Source organism: Aquarana catesbeiana, linkage group LG01 (assembly GCF_042186555.1).
Source record: "Aquarana catesbeiana isolate 2022-GZ linkage group LG01, ASM4218655v1, whole genome shotgun sequence".
Taxonomy (NCBI): domain Eukaryota; kingdom Metazoa; phylum Chordata; class Amphibia; order Anura; family Ranidae; genus Aquarana; species Aquarana catesbeiana.
The window spans coordinates 832892798-832906236 of NC_133324.1; the positions used below are offsets into that span (position 1 = coordinate 832892798).

The following is a 13439-nucleotide window of genomic DNA, read 5'->3' on the forward strand; positions in this document are numbered from 1 at the left end:
TTACACGCACCTGAACTTTAATGGCATCCCAGTCTTAGTCCGTAGGGTTCCATATTGTGTTGGCCCACCCTTTGCAGCTATAACAGCTTCAAGTCTTCTGGGAAGGCTGTCCTCAAGGTTTAGGAGTGTGTCTATGGAATGTTTCACCATTCTTCCAGAAGTGCATTTGTGAGGTCAGGCACTGATGTGGACGAGAAGGTCTGGCTCCCAATCTCCACACTAATTTATCCCAAAGGTGTTCTATTGGGTTGAGGTCAGGACTCTGTGCAGGCCAGTCAAGTTCCTCCACCCCAAATGCGCTCATCCATGTTTTTATGGGCCAAACATTCCCATAGACACACTCCTAAACCTTGCGGACAGCCTTCCCAGAAGAGTTGAAGCTGCAAATGGTGGACCAACTTAATATTGAACCCTATGGACGAAGACTGAGATACCATTAAAGTTCATGTGCATGTAAAGGCAGGCGTCCCAATACTTTTGGTACCATCGTGTATATGGGCTGTTCTGGATTTGCTCATTGGGTCCATTGAACCCTCCTGGCAATGTACTGGTTGTATAATACACTGATGAAGCACATCACTCAGTGTTGGCCAGATGCGTTACACGCTGCTTTCTAAAGTTTTTTCTGAATTTTTGAACTGGCAATCAGAAGCCTTCTGACTCTGGGTGGCAAGATCTTCTTGAAAAAGGCTTTATGTAGAACAATTACTGTGGAATACATCTGTTCACACTTTTTGCCCAGAACTTGGTATTGGTTGCATAATTATCTGGTAGTTCAAGTGATATTTCAGTTATGAGTAGAAGCTAGTACTCGTTGTATTCTTTTCTTTCCTGTGAGCTCCGGTACCAGAATCTCTTCCAGAACTTCTTAGTTCTGTTCCTAATCGCAGCCATTGAAGGAAGTATGTATTGAAAAAAAAATATGCAGCCTACTATTGCACTTGCAGGGTTCTAATGAGGAAAGTGGTAGGGTCTACATCCCTTTACACGTGATTTCCCTTTGGGAGTATCCCTCCAAAAATGACATTTTTGTTGCAGGGGGATGCCCAAAATCTGACTTGCATCTTAGGGCAGACTTCTGGGATAATCAGTAAACCAATTGCACAAGCAGAAAATGGCATATCTGGGGGCATTCTGTATACCATCTGTGTACAGGACGCCTCCAGGTTACCATATTGCATTTTACAGAAAATTACAGTGTTGCTGATTACAATGGAAAGGTAATTTTTAATAGCATTCAATTACAATATGACTTGTGTAGCAATTGTGTGTGTGTATGTATGTATGTATGTATATATATATATGTATATATATATATATGTATGTATGTATGTATATATATATATGTATATATATATATATATATATATATATATATATATATATATATATATATATATATATATATATATATATATATATATATATATATAATTTTTTTTTTTTTTTGATATTTTTTTTTTTTTTTTTTTTTTTTTTTTTTTTTTGATATTTTTTTCGCACATAAGTGGAGATATCCTTTAAAGATGGAGAAATTAGCAAATTTTGCATAAATGTGCTGAGTTTATAGAGTTTTATTTGTTTTGGTTTTTTTGCACTGACGTACTTGGTTATACATGAGCTTCCCTTTAAAAATACAGAAGATAATTACAGGTCTTTTTTCTAAAGTATGCAGACTTTTTTTTTATAGCGTACCAAATTAGACTCCATATTTTCAGATTATGGCTCTTTTCATATTACAGCTCTAAGTGTATGGGAGCATTAAAATATATTTCAGTTTTATGGCATCTGTTTGTCATTCTGCAGACAGGAATATGGCATGTTTTAACGTGACTGTTTACTTATATGGATGTGATGATGGCTGTATGTACTGTGCTATATGTACTTTATTCATCTTACATGGTCATTGAAGTTGTTAGGGTTTGTTCCCTGTATTATGCAAAGCAGAAAGAATAATTTATATTTCTGTTTGACAATAGTCTCCTATTTGAGCGGGTATCTCCCAGTGTAATATTAAGAAGGATTATTCAGCCACCACAAACACCTGGACTCTCACCCTGCTTCTGTACCTAGTCTACTAAAGTCTGGCTACAAACAGTCCCACTCTTCTTCTTTTTTTTTTTTTTTTTTTTTTTTTATATAATCTTTATTTAACGTTTTCAAATGTGTGTATGTGTGTGTATATATATATGGGAAAATAGAAATAAAAATAACAACAAAACTCTGAAAAATGGTCATAATTTACACACAGTTAGGCCTCTTTCTCACGGGGCGGATCAGTGATGATCCGCCCCGTGAACATCCGCTGGCTCAGCGGGGATCGCTCCGCTGATCCCCGCTGAGCAGGAAGATGACAGGTGCATCGCTGCACACTGTGCAGCGACGGACCTGTCAGAGCGCCGCTCTCCCCTATGGGGGGATCGGATGATGACGGACCGTAGTGTCCGTCGTCACCCGATCCGATCCGAAAACGGATGGAAAAGTAGGTTTTTCCTCCGTTACACTTTTCGGATCGGAGCGGGGTCGGATGTCAGCGGACATGTCACCGCTGACATCCGACGCTCCATAGGGATGAATGTATGTCCGTTTTTCATCCGAAAACGGAAGGATGAAAAACGGACATACGGATCGTCCATGTGAAAGAGGCCTTAAACATTAACGAAGACCGCGAGCCTTATTCATGTTGTAGGATCCCTAAGGGTTCCCATAAGTCCTGGACAATCGATCACTGTAAAGTAGGGGATCTCTGCTTATTCAAGCACCATCTTAACTGACATGAGTTCTCAAATGACCAGTCATATTGGAAAAAATATTAGAGAAAAAAAATTAGAAATATATATATTAAAGTGGTGTTCCAGCCGAAATTATACTTTTTAAATAAAAATACCCATATAATACACAAGCTTAATGTATTCTAGTAAAGTTAGTCTGTAAACTAAGGTCTGTTTTGTTAGTTTATAGCAGTAGTTTGTTATTTTATAAACTTACAGCAGGCCGTGGCCATCTTAAGTGTGGGCATCTGAAGCCAGACTGTATTTCTTCCTGGATCTCATCCTTTCAGATCTCGCACATGCTCAGTGCAGCGCAAGCAGTGTAATAGGTTTCAGGTCAGGTTTCCATAACAACGGCAGTGTCAGAGGAAGTTGCCGCCTTTCCCAGAAGGCATTGCAAACAGGAAATGATGCGATGGGCCATGGCCAGGGAGGAGGAAGTGAAAAATGAATACAGCAGATATACAGTAGGTGCTGAGAAAATAAATATCCAATTCGTTTACAATGCACAGTTTAGTGAGGGATGCTGAAGAGTTGTAAAAGTGGGTGGAACTCCACTTTAACTGTAGCTCACACAACAGAAACTTGCTGTTCACACTAGACATAACACTTAACAGCAAGGGTGACATTTCATTTAATGGAGTTTTTAGGCAATAGATGGTACATTCTTATAAAAGAACACTATCTGTGTGGTGTTTATTTTCACTGCACATATTTAGATCTTGTAATGGTTGCCTTTTGCTCAATGCATCATTACACATGGAATGGAGGGCACTGTAGTGACGCCCCCTCAGGGAGCATGCATGCTCATGACCTCTGTACTCACCGTAAGATTCCTCAATCTTCCCAGTTTGAATGACTCTGAAGATCATTCAACCCAGACAACTCAGTAGATCTTGTGGCTGCAAGGTACTGCAGGGAAAACCTCTTAACACTGTCCGGCATTTTAATAGAAAAGATTCTTGGCATTGGGCTTAAATTTTAAAGTATTATAACCACTGTGTCTGACACTTTTTTGTGGATACAGTGTGGAAGAATTAGAATGTGTCTGTTTTTATGTCCCCTTGTGGAGATTTCCCTTCACTTTCTGTCCCAGAGACATGGCATGAACTAGGTGGAGCTCTCCAGAAAATGAGGGGAAATCTTACGTCTGACAGCTGTCACTGAAATGGGTATCCATATTGTTCACCTTGTCCCTGTTCTGATTATGTCACTGCTAATATCTTGTTTTTCAAAGACGTGGTGCAGACAAAGTGGTTATATAAAATAAATATAGGTTAAAGCGGAGTTCCACCCACATTTTTCACTCCTCACCATGCAGCACTAATGTGCATCCTAAAAATGAATTGTCATTTTATATTTTTTTTTTTTCTGTTCACTTACCTGATTTATGCTTATATCTAATTTCACTTCCTCCTCTAGGGGGCTGCGGCGCCATGCGTCATTTTCGGTTTTGCATTGGCTCCTGGGAGATCTTGGTCAGCTTGGCATGGTGTCTATGGAAATTCTTAGCTAGCTTGGCATTGCACAGCTCCAGTAACATTTAACATTGGCATCTATGAAAAATCTTGGTCAGCTTGGCATGGCTATGCCATGCCAAGCTGATCAAAATTGCACCGCACATGCGCGAGATCGGCAGGTGCATGCTGGGTAGCCAGCATGCATGGAATCCAGGCAGGACACTGTAGATTCAGATGCCCACGCTGTGCAGAAACTTCACAAAGTAAGAAAACGATGCACAGATAGAAAACTGGGCATAGTTTACAGCATACCTTTGTTACATTGCATGAGTATTCTAGAGGTGTTTTTATCTTAAACATCTCTGTCTTAAGTTCACCTTTTGAAAAAAAAATAATAAATGCACATTTTACATTTTTTTTTTTGCAGGTAAAAATGTGCCTTTTATTATTTCTCTTTCTATGGAGCCTGCAGTACGTTGCACACGTGAATCTCATGCTCCTGCAGACTAGCTAGACAGGATAGCTGTCTGCCTGTACCGATATGGGCAGGCCGTTGAGAGCAGGAAGATCAATGAACTGTGAGGATGCTCGCCAGCAAGTGTGTAGTTCATTGAGAACTACAAGCTGTCAGCCACAGTGGCTGACGGTACTTTTAGTCTATTCATTTACAGGAAACTGAATCAATGATTTGGCTGTGTGTGCGGAGCCCTGCACGACGATGCTGTTTTCAAATTGTGACAGCGAGTGCAGGCAGAAGATACCGACCCACTGTCACAGGGAGGGGGGTGAGGAGGAAGAAGGTGCAGATGCTGGAACATGTTGCATGTTCCACCCTAAAAACAGGTGGAACGTGTTCCAAAGATGCACTTATCCTTTAAAGCGGGATTCCGTCCCTGAAAAAAACAATTTAAAAGTCAGCAGCTACAAACACTGTAGCTGCTGACTTTAAATAATACTTACCTGTCCTGGGTGCCCGCGATGTCGGCAGCCCGAGGCCGACCCATCCCTCGGCTCTCGGGTCCTGGCACCGCCATCCTAAGTAAGGGAAACAGGCAGTGGAGCCTTGCGGCTTCACTGCCAGTTTCCTACTGCGCACGCGCGAACACACACAGTTTCCAGAAGGCAACGGGGCCGCTCACCGAGGAGCAGAACACGCCGCAGAATAGGAAGAGGCAGATTAGGAATACTGCCTAGCAACAAGGGTTTAGGTAAGTTTAAACTTTTTTTTTTTTTTTTTTTCAAATGGTTTGTTTTTTTAGGATTTTTCATGCAATTTTTTTTTAGGGTGGCCCTCCACTTTAACTTCAGGCACAAAATAGTCATTTAAATATTTATGCTATAATATTTTAAATGACTACATAAACCGGCTTATTACATTTTATTATTGTCCCTTTAAGGCTAGGTTCACACTTATGATCAAACAAGGAGCCCAGGACTGTGCGTCTCCAGGTGAGAGCAATCTCCCCCTTTAACCTTCAGGTGCAAGTCCAGTCCACGGTCTCTATGAATATCCAAAGAAACATGAAGAAGTACTCCAAGATGTGAAGGAATAAATGTAACTTTATTGAAGATAAAAATCCACCAAAATAACACTAATGCAGATACAGCAGAGATTGACACATTTCACGAATCAAATTTGCTTAATCATAATCTGGATAATTATCTTCAATAAAGTTACATTTATTCCTTCACACCTTTTGAGTGGGGTCAACTTCTTCATGTTTCTTAGGTTCACACTTCTACAGGCTGCAGTTAATGCCTTTTTCTAGTGCGTTTTGCATTTTTTGACAAGCGGCTTTAATGTGTTTTTTGGGAGGTATCTGTTGTCATGCAGAAGAAACCAGCAAAAACACAGCAGAAGTGCATCAAAAGTGCAAGCAAGAACGTGACCCATAGGAAATCATGTTAAATGAACTGTAGTGCATTTCTGCAAAGCTAAAAACGCACTGAAGAATGCAAAGGTGTGGACCAGGCCTGAAGCAATGCTTAAAAAGAGACTTATGTTTTCTATATAATATACAGTGGTTATAGAAATGAATCACCCCCTTTAAAATCACGTTTTGTTGCTTTGCAGCCTGAAATGAAAAGTTTTTGTTTTATCCAGCTGTATTTACTCAATGCAACTTATAACATCCAAGTGAAAGATATAACCCCAACATATCAGAAAAAAATAAAAATCAAAAACATATTCAATGAGTTGGGAAAAGGATTACCCCCTTACATCAGTATTTTGTTGAACCACCTTTTACTTTAATTATGACCTTTAGTCTGTTGGCATATGTCTCTACTGACTTTGCACATCTAGACTTTGCAATATCTGCCCACTCTTCTTTGCAGAACTGCTCAAGTTCAGTTAAATTTGATGGTGACTGTTGGAGGACTGCAGTCTTCAAGTAATTTCCACAGATTTTCAATGGGGTTTAAGTCTGGGCTCTGACTAGGCCATGCAAGGACATTCACCTTTTTTTCCTTCAACCACTGTGTGGTCATTTTTGCTGTGTGCTTCGGGTCATTGTCATGTTGGAAGGTAAACCTTCTTCCCTTTGACAACTTTCTGGCAAAAGGGCAGCAGATTTTCCTTTAAAGCGAACGAACCTTCAGTAATTTTTTCATCTTTCGATCTAATAAATCTTCTGCCCTTGTTGTTTTAACTTTGGATAGTAAAACCATTTTTCTTCTGCCAGTAAATACCTTATACAGCCCACTTCCTGTTTCTTGTCTGGTAAAAAGCCCAGGCTTATCACATCATGCACAGCTCACTCTCGAGAGCGTTTGCTAGGAAGGGAGGGGGGATGAGTCATAAGAGAGCCGATGAGAGCTGCAGAGCTGAAGATGTGCGTCTGTGTAAATCCAGGAAGTAAACGGGCAGCAGCCCCAGCTGTCCACAGGTAAAATGGTTGCAGCCAGACTCAGTAGAGGAAGCTTTCTGCAGCCTATTTGGCAAGTACAGAATCAGTGTATATAAAATAATATGCAGAGTGGTTGGAGGGAAGCTTCAGAATGACTAAGAAGTTTTTATTAAAAATTATGTGAGCAGACTGCAGTTCCTCTTTACGAATTTAATGGCATTTTGCCCAATCCATTTTTTTCTATCCTGACAAGTGCTTAGTCCTTGATGCAGAGAAATGCCCCCATAACAGGATATTACCACCTCCATGCTTTACTTTAGGAATCGTCTTATTTGGATGGTGAGCTGTATTTGATTTCTGCCAGATATATCATTTGGTGTTGAGGCAAAAATAATTAAATTTTAGTCTCATCTGATCATAACACCTTTTTCCATGTGGCCTCAGAATCTTCAGGGTGCGTTTTAAGGTGTATATATTGCAGCCTTGCCCAGTGTCATTGCAGCATGATCATTTAAAATTACCACCACCGAAATAGACAGAGTCCAATGGCGGGACTGGGCGTGACTGCGAGCCGAGCCTAGCCGAGTACACAGTACACTCGGCTATGTGTAGATCGGCGGCGCTCGCTCCTCTTCTCCTCACAGACAGCGGGGATCGGTGTATAACACGCACCCCTGATTTTCCCCTGATTTCAAGGGGAAAAAAGTGCGTGTTATACGCCGATAAATACGGTATATAAGGTCCCACAGTTATCAGTGCATGTCAGAGCACCAACAAAGCCATGAAGTTCAAGGAACTTTCTGTAGACCTCCAAGACAGGATTGTATCGAGGTACAGATCTAGGGAAGGGTACACAAAGGTTTCTGCTGCATTGAAGGTCCCAATAAGCACAGTGGCCTCCATCATCCGTAAATGTAAGAAGCTTGGAACCACCAGGCCTCTTCCTAGAGCGGGCCGCCCGGCCAAACTGATCGATCAGGGAAGAAGGTCCTTAGTCAGAGAGGTGACCAAGAACCCGATGGTCACTCTGACAGAGCTCTAGTGTTTCTCTGTGGAGAGAGAATCATCCAGAAGAAAAATAATATCTCTACAGCACTCCACCAATCAGGACTGTATGGTAAAGTGGCCATACAGAAGCCACTCCTCAGTAAAAGGCACATGACAGCCCACCTGAAGTTTGCCAAAAGGCACCTGAAGGACTCTGACCATGAAAAACAAAATTCTCTGCTCTGATGATACAAAGATTGAACTCTTTGGCCTGAATGGCAAGCATCATCACCTGGCCAATACCATCCCTACAGTGAAGCATGGTGGTGGCAGCATCATGCTGTAGGGATGTTTTTCAGCGGCAGGAACTGGGAGACTAGTCAGGATCGAGGGGAATATTAATGCAGCATTGTACAGAGACATCCTTGATGAAAACCTGCTCCAGAGTGCTCTGGACTCAAACAGACTTGAGGCTGTAATTGGTGCCAAAAGTGCTTTAACAAAGTATTGAGCAAAGGCTGTGAATACTTAAGTACATGTGTTTTTTTTTTTTTTCTTTTTTTTTTTTTAATAAATTTGCAAAGGTTTCAAACAAACTTCTTTCACGTTGTCATTATGAGTATTGTTTGTAGAATTTTGAGGAAAATTATGAATTTAATTTTTTGTATTCAGGCTGTATCATAACAAAAGGTGGAAAAAGAGAAGCCCTGTGAATACTTTCTGGATGCACTTTATACTATATTACCAAAGTATTGGGACACCTGCCTTTACACGCCTGTGAACTTTAATGGCATCCAAGTCTTAGTCCGTATGGTTCAATATTGAGTTGGCCCGCCCTTTGCAGCTATAACAGCTTTAACTCTTCTGGGAAGGCTGTCCACAAGGTTTAGGAGTGTGTCTATGGGAATGTTTGACCATTCTTCCAGAAGCGCATTGGTGAGGTCAAGCACTGATGTTGGATGTGAAGGTCTGGCTCTCAGTCTCTGCTCTAATTCATCCCAAAGGTGTTCTATTGGGTTGAGGTGCAGGCCAGTCAAGTTCTTCCACCCCAAACTCGCTCATCCATGTCTTTTTGGACCTTGTTTGTGCACAGGTGCTCAGTCATGTTGGAACATGAAGGGGCTATCTCCAAACTCTATCCACAAAGTTGGGAGCATGAAATTGTCCAAAATGTCTTGGTATGCTGACGCCTTAAGAGTTCCCTTCACTGGAACAAAGGGGCCAAGCCCAACCCCTGAAAAACAACCCCACACCGTAATGCCCCTTCCATCAAATGATTTGGACTAGTGCACAAAGCACTGAGAGTGCTGACCGGAGTGTTCTGGCGGGGGCATCCCTCAGAACACAATAGAACAGCAGGGGAGATCGCTGTACTAACATTGAATTGTTAGTACAGCAGCTTCGACCTGAGCTGTCAGTTATTTTTTGTTCAGCCTGCTGGGTTGAATTAAAGAAAAGAGTGGTGTGTACTAGGCTCGAGCCTAGGTTCACACTGACCACGGGAATGAAATCTTGCGAGTTCAGCTGAACTCACACGATTTCATTCCCGCATGTCAGTCCCACCTTCGGGGGTGATTTCAGAGACATCTGTGCAGGTTTCTGCACAGATGTCTATTGAAATCGCACCCCGAAGTCGCCAAAAGTAGTACAGGAACTTGGGAATCGGTGCGCCGCTGCAAATGCGGCGTCGCACCAATTCGGACGGTGCCATTGCCGGCAATAGCCACCGATTTGGCATGCGATTTGAGATGTCAAATGGACGCAATGTGAACCAGGGCTTAAGGAGTGAGCCGATCAGTTGTGTTGGAGCTCCCCAGCTGATGATTATAACCTAATAAAATCAGGAATATTTTGCCAGGTTCACATCTATCACGTCTGTTGTAGTACATTTACATTGTTTTTATTATTCTGTTTAACATAGTACATGAACATGCACATGCCTTGTTTTTCAAACTGCACTGCTCAGCATAGAAACCTCTATTGTTTTGCTCTACAAAGCTCGCATTAAATTGTGAAGGTGTGAACAGGGCTTTAGTAATAAACGTCGTTTGGAATGGTATGCCGATCTACCATCTACATCATGCTTTGCACCAGAGAACACCACAGGAAAAATCCTTACCCATTGCATCCTTTAAACAAATCCCAATAGTATTTAGATTATACTGCCATTTTTGTGTTGGAATTTTTTTTATGTGTGTTTATAACAAAGATTGTAACTAAATATGTTTTTAATAAAAATTCTGAACTGCTCTGTTTTCTTTCAATAGGACATTCGTGCAGACTACTGACCAAAAATATGGGCTTAATCGTTATTAATGAAGGATCTCTTGATGTAAGTATGTCTTGTCATGTGTGGCCAAGCTTGAGTCTTGTGTGTGAAGCAGATTTAGTTTGCTCCTTGTACATATTTAGTTTGGCCAGTTACATGAAAAACCTTAGATTAAGCATTATTATACTGGCCTCATCTACTTGGCATGATCTACAGGAGCGGTGCATGGTTTAAATAAAAAATATACAAGTCCAGACTTTTAAGTGAATACCAAATTCCCCTTCTGAGGAATCAGCAATTGCTGCTTGTGTTCTATTGTATGATTGTTTATATCTGATGGATTTTCTTCAAATTTTGAAAATTGTGAGAGCTGAGATTTGATCTAGTTAAAGTAAAATTCTGGGATAACTCAAACTAATCTTAAAAATACCCCCCCCCCTCCTAACATCTACCCTTTGCTAACCAGTGTAAGGAAGATGCATATACTTGCCTATTATCATGCCGCTTGGGTCCGGTCACTTTATCTCTCCTGTGTCAGACAGCTGCCCGCTGCAGGGGAGAGGAGAACGCTCAAAAAATGATTGGTAGAGCCTGGAATAGTGACATCACCCATGGGCTGAAAAATGCTTGAAGATTTGGCTTTCCTGGGAATCATTGAACTAATATTTAGTTGTATAACCGCCGTTTCTGAAAACTGCTTCACATCTGTGTTGCATGGAGTCAACCAACTTCTGGCACCTGTGAACAGGTATTCCAGCCCAGGATGATTGCACTACATTCCACAATTCCTCTGCATTTCTTGGTTTTACCTCAGAAACCACATTTTTTTTTAATGTCACCCCACATGTTCCAGGGATTGGGCTGGCCACTCCATAACGTTAATCTTGTTGGTCTGAAACCAAGATGCTGCTTGCTTACTGGTGTGTTTGGGGTTGTTGTCTTGTTGAAACAACCATTTCAAGGGCTTTTCTCTTCAGCATAAGGCAACATGACCTCTTCAAGTATTTTGATGTATTCAAACTGATCCATGATCCCTGGTATGCGATAAATAGGCTCAGCGCCATAGTATGAGAAAGATCCCCATATCATGTTGCTTGGGCAACCATGCTTCACTGTCTTCACAGTGTACTGTGGCTTGAATTCAGTGTTTGGGGGTCATCTGACAAACTGTCTGCAGCCCCTAGGCCCAAAAAGCACAATCTTGCTTTCATCGGTCTACAAAATGTTGCGCCATTCCTCGTTCGGCCAGTCATTGTGTTCTTTAGGAAATTGTAACCTCTTCAGCACATGTCGTTTTTTCAACAATGGGAGTTTGCGGTGGTTTCTTGCCGATAGCTTGGGCTTCCCATAGGTGTCTTCTAATTGTTACAGTACTCACAGGTAATTTTAGAACTTCTTTGATCACCCTGGAGCTGATCATTGGCTGAGTTTTTGCCATTTTGTCTGTTCTTCGATCCATTCGAATAGTAGTTTTCTGTTTTCTTCCACGTTTTTCTAGTTTTGGTTGCCATTTTAAAGCATTTGAGATCATTTTCTGCACTTCTTTATATGCTTTCCTCTCTCCAATCATTTTTTTTAATCAAAGTATGCTGTTTCTGAACAATGTCTGGAACGACCCATTTTACTCCGATTTTCAGAGAGAAATGCACTATACCCAGAATGTACAATATTTGCTGCCCTCGTCCTTAAATAAGGGCCACCTGTTTGACACGTTTTTTCACAGACTGAATGACCTCACTAATTGAACTCCACACTGCTATTACTTTAAACACGCCCCTTTCAATTAATGATTCAATTACACAGACTCAGCAGCATGCATGTCATGACTGTTGGGTCTGTTGGTGTTGTATTACTTTACTACACCAACTAGTAAATTTATTTACCATGTAGAAATATAACTTATACCCAAAACAGTGATTGATCTGGTTAATGATGTTGGACTGCTATTATTTTGAACACAACTGTAGTTCATTAAGAATGAGTAATGCTTTTAAATCATGACAGCGAGCGGGGGGGGGGAGAAGATCCTCCACTCGCTGTCACAACAGGGGCCGTGCATTTGTAAGAAAAATGAGGGGAATAACTGCGCTACAGTGAAATACATAAACAATAACAATTATAGCCGCGATTCATCTATGTAACACAAACACAGTAAAATTAAATAAGAAAAAAAGGGGGGTTGAATCGCGCTAAAACAAATTGGTGATCATACACATCACCAAACATCCAGGGGCACGGTGCCCCTGGATGATGTGACTCTATCACGAAACGCCGCGTAGGGCAGAGCGACGTGTTCTTGTCACCTCCCATTGCTGCTGTTGTTTCCAGTAGGACGGGCTGTCTGTGAGCTTCCGGCCGGCGCTCCAGACTACACTACATGCCTACTATTGTCTACTAACATGTGAGTTTAACTTTTTACTTATCCAATAAAGTCAATGATTTTACACTATATGGAGCCTTTTTTTCCTTCTATGACCATATCTGCAATGCTGTGGGCTGATGTCTGAGTACCTGTCAGTGTGAACATCTTTAGCCTGACCCTGCAGTCTTTGATGTCCCATCTCGGTATAAGGTCTCTGATCCATTGGTCATGGTTCGAAGCAGTATTAACAAACAGCTTTCTCTGATCCTCTGTAACGGGGGATCATGAGTTTCTGGTAAACGGCCAGTCTGATTTCACGGTGGTGGAGCCGTGCATTTGTAACATGTTATACCCTGAATATGGGTGTAACATGTTACAAAAGGTGAACTTATCCTTTAAAAAAAGGGGATTTACTCAAGAGATGAAACGAATTCTACAGTTTTACAAAAATTCTTGTTGCTGATTGAGTCTGCTGCCTAGTTCTGGTCACCAATCCTCAGGAAGGATGTGCTGGAACTGGAGAAAGTCCACTGAGGGGCAACAAAGCTAATAAAGGGGCTGGAGGACCTCAGCTATGAGGGACATCTACCATCATAAATGTATTCTCCATGGAGAAGAGACACTTGAGAGGAGATATGATCACAATATACAAATATCTAAATGGTGATTCTAGCATAGGTGAAAACTATTTAATCTTATGTCCCTACAGCCACACAAAGTTAGATGTGAACCAGTTCAATC

At 41.3% G+C, this 13439-nt stretch overlaps 1 protein-coding gene across 7 annotated transcripts in view; it reads left to right on the plus strand.

Moving 5' to 3' along the window:
- The window catches only part of ATP8A1 (ATPase phospholipid transporting 8A1), a 339326-nt gene that overhangs the window by 253074 nt on the left and 72813 nt on the right, over positions 1-13439 (plus strand). For all 7 annotated transcript variants that reach the window (XM_073608500.1, XM_073608506.1, XM_073608505.1 and 4 more), the window contains one exon: positions 10335-10399. In XM_073608500.1, the coding sequence (XP_073464601.1) occupies positions 10335-10399 (65 nt within the window). The remainder of the gene's footprint in view (positions 1-10334; positions 10400-13439) is intronic.